Source organism: Balaenoptera ricei, chromosome 13 (assembly GCF_028023285.1).
Source record: "Balaenoptera ricei isolate mBalRic1 chromosome 13, mBalRic1.hap2, whole genome shotgun sequence".
Classification (NCBI taxonomy): domain Eukaryota; kingdom Metazoa; phylum Chordata; class Mammalia; order Artiodactyla; family Balaenopteridae; genus Balaenoptera; species Balaenoptera ricei.
The window spans coordinates 66665392-66684719 of NC_082651.1; the positions used below are offsets into that span (position 1 = coordinate 66665392).

The window sequence follows — 19328 nt, forward strand, 5'->3', positions numbered from 1 at the left end:
GTGAAGAGTAATTCAACCTCTGTATGCAGAGCACTTAGTACAGTGCCTGAAACATAGTAAGTACACTGCATGTCTAAGGTTAAAAACAAGTTTTAATTTAATAGAACAGGACTCTACTGCTTTGAATGTCAAACTGACACCACAGGCCTGTGTAGCCACAGGCAGTTGAATAAAGATATAAAATTTAATTCCTGACAATTTAGTAAAACATGTTAGCACTGTATTGATATGGTAACCATGATGTCATGTTGTGCGTTGCGTGTTGGTATAGTAAGGCTGAGTGGTAACCTTAACTGATATGGCCTTAGGCAAGATGAACATAGAAAGAAAACAAAGGGCCTTGGAATACAGGTAATTAACAACAGCAGACTAGAAATGGTGTTCAGCAACTGGAAATGGAGCCTTCAAACACTGAGTAGCCTGGTTAATAAATAAGCAAAATTGTTAGCACAGTCCTACCTGTATATAACAACTTCAGTCACAATCCATCCATCTCAGGGTATCTGTAATGTGGCAAGGACTGCTTTATAAGGAAAAATCTTTCAGCCACTTTAAATATAGGGGTCTTACTATTATAAAACTCTTAGAGGAAAACATAGGCAGAACACTCTATGACATAAGTCACAGCAAGATCCTTTTTGACCCACCTCCTAGAGAAATGGAAATAAAAACAAAAATAAACAAATGGGACCTAATGAAACTTCAAAGCTTTTTGCACATCAAAGGAAACCATAAACAAGATGGAAAGACAACCCTCAGAATGGGAGAAAATATTTGCAAATGAAGCAACTGACAAAGGATTAATCTCCAAAATTTACACGCAGCTCATGCAGCTCAATATCAAAAAAACAAACAACCCAATCCAAAAATGGGCAGAAGACCTAACTAGACATTTCTCCAAAGAAGATATACAGATGGCCAACAAACACATGAAAAGATGCTCAACATCACTAATCATTAGAGAAATGCAAATCAAAACTACAATGAGATATCACCCCACACCAGTCAGAATGGCCATTATCAAAAAATCTACAAACAGTAAATGCTGGAGAGGGTGTGGAGAAAAGGGAACTCTCTTGTACTGTTGGTGGGAATGTAAATTGATACAGCCACCATGGAGAACAGTATGGAGGTTCCTTAAACAACTAAAAATAGAACTACCGTTACAACCCAGCGCTCCCACTACTGGGCATATACCCTGAGAAAACCATAATTCAAAAAGAGTCATGTACCACAATGTTCACTGCAGCTCTGTTCACAATAGCCAGGACATGGAAGCAACCTAAGTGTCCATTGACAGATGAATGTATAAAGATGTGGCACATATACACAGTGGAATATTACTCAGCCATAAAAAGAAATGAAATGGAGTTATTTGTAGTGAGGTGGATGGACCTAGAGACTGTCATACACAGTGAAGTAAGTCAGAAAGAGAAAAATAAATACCGTATGCTAACACATATATATGGAATCTAAAAAAATAAAATAAAAAATGGTTCTGAAGAACCTAGGGGCAGGACAGGAATAAAGACGCAGACGTAGAGAATGGACTTGAGGACACGGGGAGGGGGAAGGGTAAGCTGGGAAGAAGTGAGAGATTGGCATGGACTTATATATGCTACCAAATGTAAAATAGATAGCTAGTGGGAAGCAGCCGCATAGCACAAGGAGATGAGCTTGGTGCCTTGTGACCACCTAGAGGGGTGGGATAGGGAGAGTGGGAGGGAGACGCAAGAGGGAGGAGATATATGTATATGTATAGCTGATTCACTTTGTTATAAAGCAGAAACTAACACACCATTGTAAAGCAATTATACTCCAATAAAGATGTTAAAAAAAAGAAAATACAGGGGTCTTGTCAGCATTTTCTAACAGGAAGGGAATACTATGCTTCATAAGTAAGAGAACTTTTAATCCTTGAATAGGCAGTTACTTGTAACTGTCCATTAATTCAGTAATTACTCTCTTGTATACTTAGTTTCCTCTGTTCTGGCAGGATTTCTATATAGATGGGTCTAAATATGGGGTGTAACGCTGAAGTGATCATTTTACCCTCCTTGTTTGTTTGTTACATTTAAGTGCACATATTTCAGTTGTGATAAAGGGTATGACTTTTAAGTGCTCTTCTAAAAATTTGATTTAAATTTCATTTGTAGGTACTGTGTATGATGTAAGTCACTATAATGCTTTGCTTAAAGTCTACCTTCAAAATGAGTGTAAATTTTCACCAACTGACTTCTTGGAAAAAATGGAGAAAGCAAACATTCAACCAAATCGAGTAAGTAGTTGCTATTATAAATGTTTATTGGTCATATCCACTTTTATTTTTACCCAGAAAAAAAAATTTATTAGGAAATATTAACTGGCCCATTTCATTGACAGGTGACATACCAAAGGTTGATTGCTGCTTATTGTAATATGGGAGACATTGAAGGTGCCAGGTATGTAGTTCTATAAATGTATGTTTAAGCAAACAAATTTGTAAGTCTTGTAAACCTAGAATATTTTCATTCTTCTTCTTCTTTTTTTTTTAAGTTTCTACTTAGTAAGAAAATTATTTCAGAAGTATTTTAACCTAGGAAATTTGGTCATATGACTTAGATAAAATGTAAAATTTTGTAAAAGGGGAAATGTAATTGAAAATTGCTATTTTAATTAAAAATTTCATTTACTGGAGCAGAAGTTGAAAATTGTTGAGGTACAAAGCTGGCTTTACTTTTTTTTTTTAATTGCTGTTTCCAAAAGTAAATGTTCTTAACCATTTACACTGTATTCATTTATAAAACTGATAATATTCTCTTTATTTCAGTGATTTGTATAAAATTAGTTATGACATTTCTCTGCTCATGTAAAATTTATTAATACTTTTGGATGGAGGGTTTAGGAAATAAGGAATAAATTGAAATGTACAATCTCATTTTTAATGAAATGAATCATATTAAACTTTACGCTTTTTAAAGGTTAATTAGTACAGAAGAAACAATCAGATTTTTAAAACTTACCTACTATTTTTAACAAGAGTACTTCAAGACTATTGATATAACTTCAGGGAGTGGAATTTTGTGTGCACATGTTGTAAAAAGTGTTTTTCATGTGTATTTCCAAGAAGTATTTTTATTTCTCTTTTGTTGCAGCAATATTCTTGGATTTATGAAAACTAAGGATCTTCCAGTCACAGAGGCAGTATTCAGTGCTCTTGTTACGGGGCATGCAAGAGCTGGGTAATGTTCCACCTAAGGTTTTATTCTCAAGTGAGATTTAAATTACAGAAAATTATTGTGGAAAATTCTTAAACTATGTTTATCTACCCTCTCAAAAAAAATCTTGAGTGTGTGTGGTAGAACATGCACATCTTAAAATAAATTATTCTTAAATTTATCTGTTTCATCAAACTTATATTTGAAGATTTCAGTTTTAAAAATTGGACTTGATCCAAAGTAACTGACTTTGTAAAGTTTATTAACTGCTCTGCTAGTGACCTGGAAAATATTTTTATTTTTGAAGAATAATTTACCAAATGTTATTCTTTCCTAAAAAGGTAAATTTGAGTCACGACATACCAAGTGAAAGAGGGCACGTTATTTAATGTCTATGTAATTATTATTTAATTTGGTTTCTCTTTTGGAAAAGTTACCTATAAAAATTTGAGATGTTTATGATCTTTATTATTTCAGAAACCTGTTACCAGTTTAATATGTATTTATCCTTTTCTGATGTTATGATTCTAAATGGTACTTAAGAATTTTAATTTTAATAAGCGTAAGTAATACATTCTAGATTAAATGATACGACATTTGGCAGTATTATGGTAATCTGTTTTATTTTCTTTGAATTAACTTACAGAGATATGGAGAATGCAGAAAATATTCTCACAGTGATGAAAGAGGCTGGAATTGAGCCTGGTCCGGACACATACCTAGCACTGTTGAATGCATATGCCGAGAAGGGTGACATTGACCATGTTAAACAGGTGTGACTTATATAAATAAACATACTTTAAAATCATTTGTATAAACTGTGCTACATTTTGCATGATGCAGAAAAATGTAGTTTATATCTGTTTTTAAAGATATCTCTTGTAGACAATCTTGAAGGAGAATTCTTACTATAGTTCAGTACTTTGGTGTCAATGTTACAGTTAGTGTTGGAATAGAATGTTTTTCTGTTTTGTAAAAGAAGTCTTAAACCTTTAGATGGTATGTGTTTCTAATTTTTTAAAATCTTGGTATTTTAATTTATTTAGCTTTAATAAAAAAAAAAAACTTGTTTCTAACTTGTTCTTCTAATTTCTGGAACTGTCTATAGACCCTGGAGAAAGTGGAGAAGTCTGATCTTTACCTTATGGATCGTGATATATTGCAAATTATCTTTAGCTTCAGTAAAGCTGGGTATCCTCAATATGTCTCAGAAATTTTGGAAAAAATTACATATGAAAGAAGATATATTCCAGGTAGTTTTACAATTTTTATTTTCATGATTTTTCTAAAAATAAGAATTACTATTCTTACATGATGGAAAGGGCATTCTCTAACAATAGGGTATTGTGGTAGATGAACATAGGATTCTTTTAAAGTCAGCTTAATAAACTGAAAAACTTGAGTGAATGAATACATGGGAATGTTTTGATTTGGAAGTGTTTCACTATTATTTAGGCAGGTAAATCCTTTTGGTATTTGTAGTTCATAAGTTTGTCTTTCATATTGGTAGCAGTGTAGAAATATTGTTCAAATCAGTAACAAAAGATGTCTTTGTTTTCTTTCCAGATACAATGAACCTCATTTTGCTTTTGGTCACTGAAAAATTGGAAGATACAGCATTGCAGATTTTATTAGCATGTCCTATATCAAGGGAAAACAGTCTGAGTGACTTTGGCAGTTTCTTTTTACGACACTGTGTGACTATGAATACGGTATTTACATAGTCCATTTTTACTTTGTAGACAGTGTAATCGGCAGTGAAATAATATTCTTTAAAATACGAGAACATATTATGAGATTAGACCAACTATAAATATTAAGAGAACTTTGTGTTTGTGTTGGAAGATTATTGGATAGAAAGAGGGTGAGAGGTTCAAATTTTTTATCTCAAAAGTGGTAGAATATTTGCAGAAGGTCAAATGGTAGGATATTTGCAGATTCAGCTGATGTGGTGCCTTTCTTTTCTAGCCTGCAGAGAAGCTTAAAGACTACTGTAAGAAGTTAAAGGAAGCCCAGATGCACACATCTCCTTTCCAGTTCACACTCCAATGTGCTTTACTAGCCAAAAAATTCGGTACTATATTCTCGTAATTAAAACTCACATAAGTAAGTTTTGCGGAGGTAGCTTTGTAATATTTTATGGTGTCTCTTTCAGATTTGGCAAAAGCTCTAATGAAGGCTCTGAAGGAAGAAGGTTTTCCTATCAGAACTCATTATTTCTGGCCATTACTAGTTGGACATCAGAAGGAGAAAAATGTTCAAGGTTAGGTTTTACCTTTTACAGATTTAATAGTGGTTTAAATATCCAGTATAACAGTTTGTACACACATCTAATTGAATTATTTGGGAAAACATGCTTATTAGATCTTATGAGAAAATAGAATTAAGTCATAGTAAAGTATTAGGTAAACGTTTAAAAAACAAATATAATGGATTTCTTTCATCTTAATTGCATTTCTTAATTCATCTCTGATCTTGATATTCAGAACTTGTGATTGTGGTTTTATATAGTTCATTATTTTTAAGTTTTTCAAAAAACTCTTTAGTTCTTGATTTTACATACATATAGTGTTTGAAATTAGTTTAGCCTTATTAAAGATAAAATATATACAATCAGACCATTTTCTTTGTGGACCAGTCTATTTCTTCTTAACTGAGCTGAGTTAAAATAATAGGAAAGGCAGGAAAACTTTTATTGCAGAATGAACGCTCATGACCTGACAGCCAACTGATTGAAGGACAGAAATGTTCAGTCTTTCAGGTTCTTAAGTACGTTTAAGCATTTAGCATACTTTTCCCTGTACACATGGGATGTCTATAGGATATGAATAAGAATTGAACAAATATTAAATTTTAGAGTACAGTATCTAATTCTTTGGTTTGCATTATTGGTAATTCAGAAAGAGTAGTCTCATAAAAAGATGCTTTTAACAGAAGTACTTCCCCCTTGGGGAAACAAAAAATGGTCTTTTTCATTTTATCTCGCTGTATAATGTGCTTTAGAATGAGATGCAGAGTTGTTAGTATGACATTGGGTGACAAACAAAATGCACAAACAACAAAAAAAAGTGCTTTTAGCAGACTTTCATATTGCAATTTTATTTAAATATATAGCCGTCTTCTGGTTTAAAGGAAATAGTGAAACAAGTATTCCCTAATTGTTTCTGGCTGTAAAAGTCTCTGAATCCTTTTTAGAAAAATTTTTGTGAAAACAATATGGTAGTTGATTAACTCTTTGCATATCCTCCAGTTCTGAAAGCTCTAAGAGTTAACCTTTAACCCTAGTATTTTTGAACCACAGAAAGTTTACATCATTCCATGAAAATCTTTGGCCATGTTAGTATTGTCCACAATACATAGATATGAAAATACTTTTGGTACTCCTGTTGAAATGTTTGTTTATTCATCAGGTAAATTTGCTTTTCTCAACCTATCATGGTATCTAGACTTGAATTGGTTACTACATTTTTACTACTTAGTAAACATGAAAGAATTCAGGTAATTCTTTTCCATAGTTGTAACTCAAACTAGTAGAAAAATGGACTTTATCTTGAAGCCATTTTTTTCTTAGAATCTTAGAGTCAAAGGTGCCTTGTTGAAAGCTCACATTATATTAATGAAGGAACTGAGAGCCCAGAGAGATTCAGTGGCTGATCTTACGTTCCACATCTAGTTGTCAGTAGTGCTGGGATTAGAACTAGGATTTCTGTCCTCTTGTTTCAAATACTTATTTTTAATACCATAACACCTCCATATTAGACACTTGTAAATATGCTGTACTTGTTTTATACAAATTCTTAGCTATTGGTTAAAAATTAGGTATCGATTTTGGCATTAAGGACATATTTAAAAAGTGGTACCAAGTTTTTTAATCAATGAAGGTTTTAACTGGAAAAATAGGAAAGCTGGAAAGTTAACTTGAGAGTACAAGAGATTGTCAGCTGTTTTACAGTTTTTAAAAAGTACTTTCTCCTTTGCAGGAAGTCCTGAAATAGAGTAAAGTATGTATTCTACAGTCTTTTCTTCATGTAACAGGGAAATGGCTGTATATATTCTGTATAGTTTCTTTAGTGTAAGATAAGAAAGTAAGATTCTTTTTAGTGCAGTGAATTTGTTTTTTGTCTGGGGAAAGTCATTATAAACTGGTAGAAATAAATAATTAACAGAAGAAAATAATGGCTGCAGAGATGGAGGATGTAGAGGAGTGTTTCATAAGGAGTAAATAAAACCCTTCAGGAAATCAAAGAAAGGTATGTAGAGGTCAGATCAGACTGAACCAAGTGTTCAACAATAGGATGATCAGACTTTTATTGAATTCTAGAATTTTTCTGGCTGCAAATTTGGCCGTCACCAACCCTTAAAAAAGATTCTTATAATGACTTCCTCATGGCTTATCTTGCTAGTACTTTTCTCTGTTGTGCAAATGGAAAAGTCCTCTCTTAGAATTTTAGCAAATTGGCCCAAGTGAGAGGAAATAATGCAGAATGATTGAGGGATTATCTACATCCCTTGGTATATTTAGGAAACATGAAAATAAGAATATAAAACAGGTAAAATATAAAAGGAAGGGCTGGTATGAAAACCTAAATGCCAGTTGAGTGAAATGGTTGAGTAGATGATACTTTTTAAAAAGTAAGAAATTGTCTCCTCATAAAGTGAGCGCTCTGGGTAGAGTCTAAAATTATGTGCAGTAAACAGTCCTAGTTGGTGGAATTTGTTCAGGAAAACCATTATCTTTCCCAATAGTTTGAACTACTTTAATTCTTATAAAACTTTTTGAATGGAGACTTTCCTTTAGATTCATAAACTTTCTTGTGCCTACATTTGAAATATTTTTACTAGATTGTTTAGATTTTCTAAGTTCACAGAGGTTTGGGATCCTCGTTTATCTAAGTTAATATATGATTATTTTAATCTTTTATTTTAAAAAGAAATATGAATTGTATTTTTGAGGAGGATGTATGTAGGTATGTCAGATCCATCACCTTTCTTTCTCCTTATTGAGACGTGTTTCCCTCTTCCTGTCCAACTATAGTTACTGAAGGGACTATCCTTGTGTGCTTCCTCAGAGTGCTTGAGGGAGTGACTGAACTTGACTGAGCAATGGTGTGAACCCAGGTTTTCTTAAACCTGCTTTAGTTTCAGTTGGAAAGATACATAAGTTACAAATGCTACCAACCCAGGTCATCTAAACGAGCAGAATGCACTCCTCTCCCTGAAAAACATTATTGGAAAAATGAATTAAAAGAATAAAATGTATTTGAGGCATAGATGATGAGGGGAAGTGTTTGTATAGGAATAGGAATCTTCTATCTCCAATCAATTTGTTGACCTGTTTTCAAACATTAGAAAATGAAACAGATTTACCTTATGCTAAATTTTAGAAATAGAGTATTTTTAAGACAGCTAAAAAAATTAAATCATTGTTACTATTAACATTTGTTTAGTATTTTTAGGGTTTCACACTTTTTTTTTTTTAGTTTTAATGACCACCCTGAGAAGTAAATAGGCAGCTTTATTATCATTCCTGTATGCAAAATGACTTGATCCCAAGTCCTTCTGATCGGAGGGAAAAGTGAAGGTTTTTGCATTTTTGTAGTGTTACAAGCACCTGCCAGCAATTAGGAGACAAGGTTTCTTTTTCAAGACATGTCTCTGATCTTGAAGAAATCGCTTACTTTAACACTTTTGTTAAAATACAGATTATTGGACTTCTAAAGGCATTTCCAGCTTTATTTAAATAGAGAAATATACACCCCTCTTCTCCCCGGCCACCCAGTAGGCTGAAATGAAAGCCTTGTTATTATGAACCTGATATATTGATCTAAACTGAGTTGCAATACTGCAGTTTTTTTTGTTCAGTATGTTCTCTTTTTCCTCTTGTCCTCCATCTTCCTGTAGGCCTAGACCACAGAATTTTTTCCATACCTGTGGGTAATATTTACAGTTTTTGTTACTTTGCTTCTATCCATTCAATAGGCATGAACTCTTATAGGTCAGAAAATTGTTCTATTTATTGAGTGCCTTGACTCATATTGCCTTGCTTAATCCATGGATGGTGGGTAGAAGGATCAAGCCAAAAGGTACATGTTAAAGTGTCTAGAAGGCACGGTTCTGGCATATTGCCATTTCTAGTGTGTAAGCTAAGAAATTATGGCTCAGAAAAGTGGAGTTACTTGCTCAGATTTACACTGCCATTAAGTGGAAGAACAGGGTTGAAAGGTAGGTCTCTTTAAATTGCAAAACCTGTTTTTGTTTTGTCACTTCACTGTAGTGTCTTATCAGACATTTAGCTGCGTACTTTAAGCCGTGGTCATGAAAGCAGTCATTACTGACCAGAAGGGACATTGAGGACATTAGATTAGCACAAGTCTCTTACTAGTAATTGAAAAGCAGCTAAAAAGAAAAGAAAAGCAAAGCAGCTATGTCTTCCTGTCAGGTGCTTAGTAATCTTTGCATATGAAGAAGAGCACAGTGTGATTGCCATTTTTATGATAGATATGAAGGTGACTAGTACTAATTCCCAGGAAATTGTTAGAGGAATAGTTCTAAATTTTGCTTACAATTATTGTTAGACTTGTGTGTGCTATATGGACCAACTCTACATGCATGTTCTCTTAAATTTATAAGTAAGCACATGCTTTGTCTTTCAGGGTTTTTTCCCTCTATTATTTTTACAACTTGAGAAATATATCTAATTATCTAAGGTTTTGAAGATATTAGGAAATTTTCAACATAATGAACTGTTTAAATTTAAAATGTTTTGATCCATAATCTAAATTTTATCTAAAAGAATTGTGCAAATATTCATAATGTAGTTGGACTTGCATGTATGTTTCTGTATTCAGTGAGAATTTACAGTCAAGTTTTTGTATTAAGAGTGTATTACGTAACAAATATATGGAAATACAATTTTTCTGTAGATGACACCATAGGGCAAAAACAGGGACATTTAGGGGAAGTTTTAATACTGTGAAAGTAATGAAGCTAAAGAAGTAAATTTTAAAGAGGAAAACAAATGAGTCCTTTCTTTTATTAAACTGCTGCTTCTGTCAAAAATAGGTAATACCTGAGTAGTTTGACAATATTCTAGAATTAATTGGTCTGATTTAAATCAGGTTGTACTATTTGAAGCTAACTGTAGCTTTGGAAAGCATGAACTGTACTTTTAAGAAGTTAATAAAAGATATTTTTACAAATGGGTGAAGATAAAGGACTTTTATAGTTTAAAATATAATGAGACATTCGTTAGAATCAGTTGTTCTCTATTCATTTTTTGTTCTTGTATTATGAAATAGGAAATCACTAGTTGGTCACAATTAGGGAATTCTTTACGTAAGTGCTTAACTTTTTTTTTTCCTTAAACTTATTTTTAATTTTTTATCAAAGTAATCACTCAGAAGAATCATATATAGTTTTACAAGTCAAGTATACTGCAAGGTTTATAACAAAAGCAGCCATCCTCTGCCTACTCCATCCCATCTGAGTCCCATACCTGAGACAAAGTGTTCGTAAGTGCTTAACTTAAAAACACTTTTGTCTTGGAAAGATCTCCTCTCTTCCCATTCCTCTAATCCCTTCTCTCTGCAGTATTTAGTCATGTAAAGTTTTATTTTGTAGATCCATGTTGCTCTGTGATAGCAATGCTGTTTTATGATCTCTGTTCAATTGGGATACTGGAAATTACTCAGCATCTTGCTTGTTTTCATTTTTCTTATAATTTCTAGGGTATTTCCTTAGCACTTTCTCCTGAATTAATAGGGAGAGATGAAGGAAGGGGCAATAAAATTTTTTCATTTATCATCTTATTATCCAGTTCTGTTGTTCTTTCTCTTTCAGATAAACAAAATGCTGAGTACTTTTCCTATATTATAATTCAGAAAGTAAATGAACTGAACTTTTTGATTTTTTGTTAATTTATTCCAAGTTTCTCATCTTTGTGCTTCTAAATTTGACTTTACAGGTATAGTTGAAGTCCTCAAAGGAATGCATGAAATAGGAGTAACTCCTGATCAAGAGACATACATAAATTACGTGTTTCCATGCTTTGATAGTGTAAAGTCAGTTCGTGCTATTTTGCAGGTGAGTGCAAGTGTGGTTTTAATTTCATAATTGAAGAGAACATTTTTCCTCCCTAATGTTTCGTGGTAATCAAAAATATAAAAAGTCACTGAGCTGAGGACTAAAATGGTTATGTTGGTATATAATTTTCTGAAGCTTTGTAAAAATATTGGTTAGTGTAACATCTGTAGTTTTTTAAAAATATTTATTTATTTATTATTTATTTATTTATTTTGGCTGTGCCAGGTCTTAGTTGTGGCATGTGGGATCTTTAGTTGTGGCATTCAGGCTTCTTAGTTGTGGCATGTGAACTCCTGGTTGCAGCATGCGTGCGGGATCTAGTTCCCCTACCAGGGATCGAACCTGGGCCCCCTGCATTGGGAGTACAGAGTCTTACCCACTGGACCACCAGGGAAGTCTAGCATCTGTAGTTACTAAACTTAAAAGTCTTATAAAGGTAAAGTAGTATTTTTCTTGTGTGTTGAAAAGACAGTATGCCAATATCAGACAAAATTTAAATGAAACAGTTTCACTTTTTAATCCCACTCTACAGTGCAACTGCACCTTTCATTTTTGAATATTGCTTTTCACTTCTATATGAATTTTCATAATAAACTCTTAGTATATTTATATTCTGTTTTGTTTTTTTTTTTTAAGTAATCTTTTTTGTTTGACCCCAGAGCATTGTTTTCCTGCCAGATAATTCCTGTCCCCACCAGAATAAGTAAGGCATTTATAAAGGGGCATATGAAAAATTGACCCAGTGCACTGGGTCAGCAATGGTTACACTTTCCATTTTCAGAATAAAGTGCTATGCAATTAGGAACAACGTGGCGGAGTACCACACATTTTAGTAAGAAATATTTTGTTCAGAAGACCTGTTTCCTAGGTGGTTATTCACATAAAGCCTTTATTTTTCTAATATTGTTAGAGTGTTCTTTTCTTTCCTTGAAATGATTTCATAATTACACCTCTTAAAGGGAGAGTTTATGTCTTGAGTGTCTTTACCTTTATTCCCTGAGTATTTAACAGTGTATTTTGACACTGTGCTATACATATTTTACTGTTAAAAAATATATTTAAAAAAGTAATTTTCCCACATATTCTTATTTCCCCAAAACCTACTTTTTTCACTTGGCACCTTTACATTATAGTATGTAATTCCACAAATGATTGCTTATGCTTGTATGATGTTTTATTGTGTGGATATACTGTAATTTATCTTTATTCATTTCTTATTATTGATTAGTGAATTTTTAATATTGTGCTCTTATTATAAAGGGGTTCAGTAGACATGTTTGGCTAAATTTCAGCCCATATACTTAAATTATTAAATATGATGTTGAGATAAGTCATTAGCCATTTGGAGTTAAATAAAAATAAATTTGATCTTTACCTCATTATATGTCTTAAAATATCATTTTAGATCAATGCATTCAATTTTTATTTTGTTGTTAATTAGAGAATTGTTCTAATGTCTTCAATAGTAAACTCTTCCTAGAAGGAAGGCACTCTAAGGGTAACAGATTACATGAATTTGACAATAACATTTAATTTGGGATGTTGGGACTGTATCTCATAGCTTTTGCTAAAGTTTGGTTATTCAGTTTATTTGCATTATTTTAGAAAACGATCTTTTTTAAATGAAAGATTATCAGAATACGGTCATATAAAGAAACGGGAAAACAGGAAATTTGAATGACATATCAAAATATTTTTAGCTGAGGTGTATTATCATTGAAATATGCTTTATCCCTAGGAAAATGGATGTCTACATGAAGATAGTATATTTTCTCAAGCTGAATTGAGAATTGAAGCAGTAAATGGAAACTTAGACTATATTTTATCATTTTGTAAGTATGCAGCATTAGAAGTAAGCTTGACAGGTGTTAATTTCAGTTACTTTGAGGGCATACAGGGTGGTTCATGCCCTCACTGCCTGCCTCAGGTAGTTCAAAGTATTTTCCTCAAAAGCAAGGAAGTTTTTATATGTTTTATTTAAGTTAGCCTTATAAGATAGTTTATGAGTTGAACTTGTAGATAATTTGGAAGTAACTTTAAAGTTAATAGGACCTTGGAGATAACATGGTGTTAGGTTGGACTGGGGATCCAGAGGACTTGGGTCCTGTTTATAATTAAGCTGCTGATTATGGGACCTGAAACAAATATCCGTATCGTTCTTTTATTTCAATTTTATGAAATGGGATAGTATTGCCTATCTGTCTACCTTGTGAGAGTTGTGAGAATCATATGAGATCTTGTTTTTGAAAGTGTTTTCTAAACTAATGCCTATTATGGCCCTAAGTTACACGAAGCCATCTCCCAGTCCTCATTATTAAAAACACAGTAACTGTTTCCAAACACTTATAAATGATAGGGTGCTTTACAACGTTTATCACATGTTAATAAACTTCCATCATTGATAGATGAAGAAAGGCATAGAGATGTTAAATGATTTGCCCAAAGTTAGTGATTGAGTCAGAACCAAGATCATCTAATCTTAAACTTATTTTTCCACTATACTATGTTTTAATTTTAATAAATTAGACATTTTTTAATTTTAATTTTTTAACATATCTATGGCATTGTCTTGACAGTGTTTCAGATCTTGTGAAAGAGATATTTAAAAATAAATATACAAACATCAACTTCTAGCCCACTGAAATGTTAAAAGTTAATAAGCTTTTATTAACGTATATTCAAATTGTGTAACTGGAAGCTTTGTAAAAACCAGATTACTGGTATATATTACTTGTGTTTATTTTAAATAGTTTATTGTATTATTATAAAGGGAAAGGCGAAGTGTTCAGTATGAAAGCGTTGACTGTTAGAGGTGTAGTTATTTGAGTGTAAGGTTGAGTATTAATGCTGGCTGCTATCCGAGAGTATTGATTTTGCCTTCTACTCTGTATAATATATAGATTTTTCCATACTGACAAGATGAAAACAGAGAAGCATTAGCGAGAAATCTGGGTGCATAAGGTGGATACATGAGAGCTGCCTTTTCCCTTTATCATACCATCCATTCCACTTCATTGTCAGCCTCTTGAATTTTTTCACACTTGTTTGTTGCTAAGGAAACTAGATGCTTCTTGTCAGCAGCCTTCCAGCTTGCTGAGATGTTTCTGGTCACCTTTTTAATGAATAAAAACTTGATAATATTCTGTAAAATACTAATCTGAATAGTTTAGAAATAAGTTTCCAAGAGGCTGTTTATTAAATGTGAAAAAGAAAAATGCCATGAACTTAAAGACTAAAGAAGATTTCAGCTCCCTCACCCTTTGAATTACAGATCTTTGAAGAGCAGTTAGTTCTATAATTGCTGGTATTCCCTGTAGGCTGCTTATAGATAGGCACTTTTGGTTACTACAAGGAATGGCAGGTAGTCGAGAAAAGTAAATGGCTTGTCTTTTTTTTTTTTAATTGAGGTATAATTGATATACAATATTATATTAGTTTCAGGTGTACAACATAATGATTCAATATTTCTGTATATTGCAAAGTGGTCACCACAGTAAATCTGGTTAACATTCGTCCACATACATGGTTACAAAAATTTTTTTTCTTGTGATGAGGATTTCCAAGATCTACTCTCTCAACAACTTTCACATATGAAATATAGTATTATTAACTGTAGTCACCATGCTGTACATTCCATCCCCCTGACTTATTAAATGGCTTATTTTGATCAAGTTTGTGGAGTAGTAAGAAACATTTTCCCACTTGATTTTGTAGGTGTGGAAATTAATTTGATCAAGCAAAATTAAAGGTTACCAAAAAGCATGTGGTGTATCCACTTTAAAATTCCTGAGTGACTAAATACAGCTCATTCCAGAGATGATTTTTAGAGTTTTAAATGCTACATGAAACCACTGAAAAACTTATGCTTCCTGTTCAAGGGATATAACAGTCAGTCTAAAGTATTTCTCCTTAGGTGTGCGGGTTAAATTTTTATTCATATTTAGGGAGATGAGCAAATCTTAAAACCTACTGTGATTTTTCCCATGAGTTTTTTGTTTTTTAAGTTAACCAGCTATCTTAATCTTTACCTAAACTGTATTTATTAATTCTGTCTTCAGAATTTGCCTCCACTATGAGTTCCTCTCTAATTCCATCCCTCTTGAGTCATTCAGTAGCCACTTTGCATATATACTGAAAAGATTAAAACAATTACTTATAACATGGCATTATTTTAATATAGTGACAGGGAAAAATAAATTCAGGATATGCCTACTGTTATTCTATCCCAAGCTAATTATGGCAAGGGTTATGTGGAGAATCAGGTCTTATGCATTAAGACCTGATTCTTATACTAAGGCAAATCAGGCTTAGAATGTCAGCATTGAAACATACAAGGCTGTAGACTTAAATACCAAAATGAATAGTAGAGCAAACAAATCATCAGAAAAGTGAAAGATCAGTATAAATCAGTTACATAACAGAGGTAAAGAGGTTATTATGACTTTAGGTTGTCACTCTTGCATGAATGCAGGTCATAGATCATGTGGAAAATAGAATGAGGAAGTGTGAGTGGTTCAACAGAATCCAACACCACTCTCAGAAAAGAACTTTCCCCCTCATCTTCTGTCTTTAAAGGGTAGTTACAGTCTCTCCCTTCACAGTGCCATGTTGTCCAGTAACATACAGCCTTGGTATGTGTACCAGACTGACTTTGAGTATGCTGGTAGATTAGTTATTGCCATTTATACAAAAGAATATTTATAAATTCATTAGTTGTATAGATTTATGTAAATGAAGTAAAGTGTTTTAAAAGGATAGCTTATATTGCCAATATGTATTTCTGCAATTTCTAATTAACTTTGTATGAAAACTTTTCCATTTTTAAAATAATATTTCCCAGATGAAAATTGAAAGGTATTGGTATAAATGTGCTTTCAAATAAATTGATAATTTAAGTTTTTGGTTTTGGTCTGGGGTTTCATGATGATTATTTTCTTTTGCAGTGGAATCAAATACATTGCCTTTCTCATTTGCTTCATTGAGAGGCAGCCTAATTCTAGGCTTTAGGAGGTAAGGTGATCACCTTATATAATCTTTGCCTGAATATAGACTGATTTCTCCTGTCTTTTTGACCTACTGTGTGAGGAAAGAAACGGATATTCTTATCTTCCAGTATACTAGTTACCTGAATAACCTTATCTATTTTATTCTTCCTACTAAGTAGTTGTGAGTTTAGGCTGCCTTTTTTTTATCATCTATTCCAAGAAATTCATACTGATTTGGTAGAGGTCTTGTTTCAAAAAAAGAAAGCACTCTTTGAAAATGGCGAGTTGGAGTTATAGACAGATTTGCATGTATATTTGATTTATACTTTGAGCGTTTAATTACAAGAGGACTTTTATTCAGTGTAATACAACTCTCGTCCTCGGTGTGCTCAGGGAATGTTAATGACCTTTTCTTCCAATTTTGTTATTTTGAAAATATTCAAACATAAAGACAAGTTGAAAGAGTGGTAAAGGAAATACTCACATACCCTTTATGTAGATTCACCAATTGTTGATATTTTGCCATATTGACTTGCTTTCTCTCTCATACACTTTTTCTCTGATATATACATATGGACATATACATATACATATATACACTTTTTCTCCTTTTTTGCTGAACTCCTTGAAGTTGTAGACATCATGATACTGGATCCTTCAATATATCTCTCTTAAGAATAAGGTCATCATCTATGTAATCACAATACCAGTATCACTCCTAAAAATTAACAATACTGTAATATCAACTAATATACATAGTGTGTGTTAAGATTGTCCCAGCTGTTCTAAAATTCTTTTATAGCTGTTTTACTTTTTGAGGATTCAGTTAAGTTCATGCACGGTATTTGATTGCTATCTCTTTATTCTCTTAAAAACAATTCCTTACTTTTTTGGTGGTGGTGGGGAAAGAGTCGAGGCTTCTTTCTCTATAGAATGTCCCTCTCATATTTTGTGTTTACCTAATTTTTCCCTCATGATCAGACTCAGATTGAACATTTTTAGCAAGTATATTTCATAGGTGATTGGCAGTTCTTAAGGAATATAATGTCAGGTGTCCAAATTTGGTGCCATCAGCTAATTTTGATCATTTGCTTACATTGGTGGCCCCCACTTCTCTTCCTTGCAAAGGAACCTCATCTCCTTTGTAATTAGTAAGGCGTCTGTGGGGTGATACTTTGAGATAGTGTGTCTACCCTGTTTTCTAGCACCTTTCACTCAGTGGTGATAGTAGCAGTTGGTAATCCTTGTTGAATCAGTTGTTAGCAGAGGTGGTTGCAAAAGGATGAGTTTCTAATATTGTCATTCTTTCTGTGTTTATAATGTTAATGACTTCTGATATTGATCCCAGTAATTTTTGGACTGTTTGTTGATGGAAGCCCTAGGTTTTCTGTTGACATCTCCGGAACCTCCATTGCAGGCAAGAAGAGACAGAACAAGTAGGAGGGATTCTTGTTGCCATTCTTTATTTAGCCAGTACAGTTCCACTCCTCTCATACACCTACATACATTTAAATAGTTGCTGTTTTCCTGAAGTTAAGAAAGAAAAAAAAACAACCAAGGTCTGTGCCTTTAAAATAAAGTTTGAAAAATACAGAACACATAATCAAGTAGATAAAAATGCTAATAGAGCCAGATTTTAAAACAAGAACCCATAATGCATTATGAAGTATATGTAATATAGTGACTTTTCTCTTTTGTCCTTGACAAAAGACTTGAAAACAAGTTTTTCATACAAACTTCCAGATCATGGGTATTTCCTTCTTTACCTTTATTATTTTTTTCAGTTTGAAAGGCAGTTGTTATATTTCACAAATCCTAGACTTCTTTTTTTCTTTTTAATAAATTTATTTATTTTATTTATTTTTGGCTGCGTTGGGTCTTCGTTGCTGAGCGCAGGCTTTTTCTAGTTGCGGCGAGCGGGGGCTACTCTTGTTGCGGAGCAGGGGCTCCAGGCCTGCGGGCTTCAGTAGTTGTGGCGCACGGGCTTGGTTGCTCCGCGGCATATGGGATCTTCCCGGTCCAGGGCTCGAACCCATGTCCCCTGCACTGGCAGGTGGATTCTTAACCATTGCGCCACCAGCGAAGCCCAATCCTAGACTTCTTAAACAAAGTGCTTGGACTATAAAGTTGATTCATTATGATGAAAAAAACCTAATTGCATATTCTGATATATACCTAGGTCAGTCATTGAGCTTTTAGTGGCTTAAAGATTATAGTATGGAGAGCTGCTCACCTCTCCAGTAAGTGTGTCTGGTTGCTGTGTTTTCTGTTTCTACTTTTTAATTTTGTGTCATCTTTGCTGTAAGATTTTTTTTTTTTTACTGTCCCTCTTGACAACTTTCAGTGTACTTACCTTAACCTACATACACTAAAATAATTTGCTGTTTCTGGTTTATTGTGGGCTGGGAAGTTAGTTACCCTAATGTATTGCAATTTGGAAAAATAAAATGTCCTAAATAAGGGCATGCTTATCTTTTTTTGCTCCTATTTTGTGACAAAGATTTTGTGGTAGCTATTTTGATTATTAGAACATAAGTTCCGTGTTTGGTTTATTGCACTATCTTCAGCACGTAGATATTAATACCTGGCACATGATTAGCACTGTTGAATTAATTATCGAGGCCTTATATATTCTGTGTTTCTGCCTCTGTTTTTGAGCATTCTCTTTAATTCAACAAGTATTTATTGCTGAGATTGGAGATGTTGGTTAGAATCAGATTGTAAAATATTTTTAAAAACATGAAGGAACTTGTCCTTTATTCTGAAGAAAGTAGACTAACTTGTGCAGTGTGGAGGCTGGCTGAAGCAGAGATACATCTAGGATGTATTTGAATCTCAGACGTTATATTGTTCATTTCTAGAAATTCAGATTTTTTTTTTTTTTAATCTTCCATGTCTCCTTATCACGTTCATGCTTCTTTCTTCCTTCTTCTCTATATGGAGATATTAATGATAGATGTTTTGATGTTCTTGCCTACTAATTCTGTTAATTAATTTTTTTTTCAGGCATCATACATGTGTGCTTGTTTATAATTTCTGTTTGGATGCCAGATGTGGATTTTAT

The 19328-nt window shown here is 33.1% G+C and overlaps 1 protein-coding gene across 1 annotated transcript in view; it reads left to right on the top strand.

The window, feature by feature from the left end:
• Positions 1-19328, top strand: part of LRPPRC (leucine rich pentatricopeptide repeat containing) — a 111206-nt gene that overhangs the window by 25137 nt on the left and 66741 nt on the right. Inside the window, exons 4-14 of the mRNA XM_059943451.1 lie at positions 2157-2278; positions 2383-2441; positions 3135-3221; positions 3844-3970; positions 4306-4450; positions 4764-4909; positions 5166-5271; positions 5353-5460; positions 11161-11279; positions 13018-13111; positions 16223-16289. Of these exons, the coding sequence (XP_059799434.1) occupies positions 2157-2278; positions 2383-2441; positions 3135-3221; positions 3844-3970; positions 4306-4450; positions 4764-4909; positions 5166-5271; positions 5353-5460; positions 11161-11279; positions 13018-13111; positions 16223-16289 (1180 nt within the window). The remainder of the gene's footprint in view (positions 1-2156; positions 2279-2382; positions 2442-3134; positions 3222-3843; positions 3971-4305; positions 4451-4763; positions 4910-5165; positions 5272-5352; positions 5461-11160; positions 11280-13017; positions 13112-16222; positions 16290-19328) is intronic.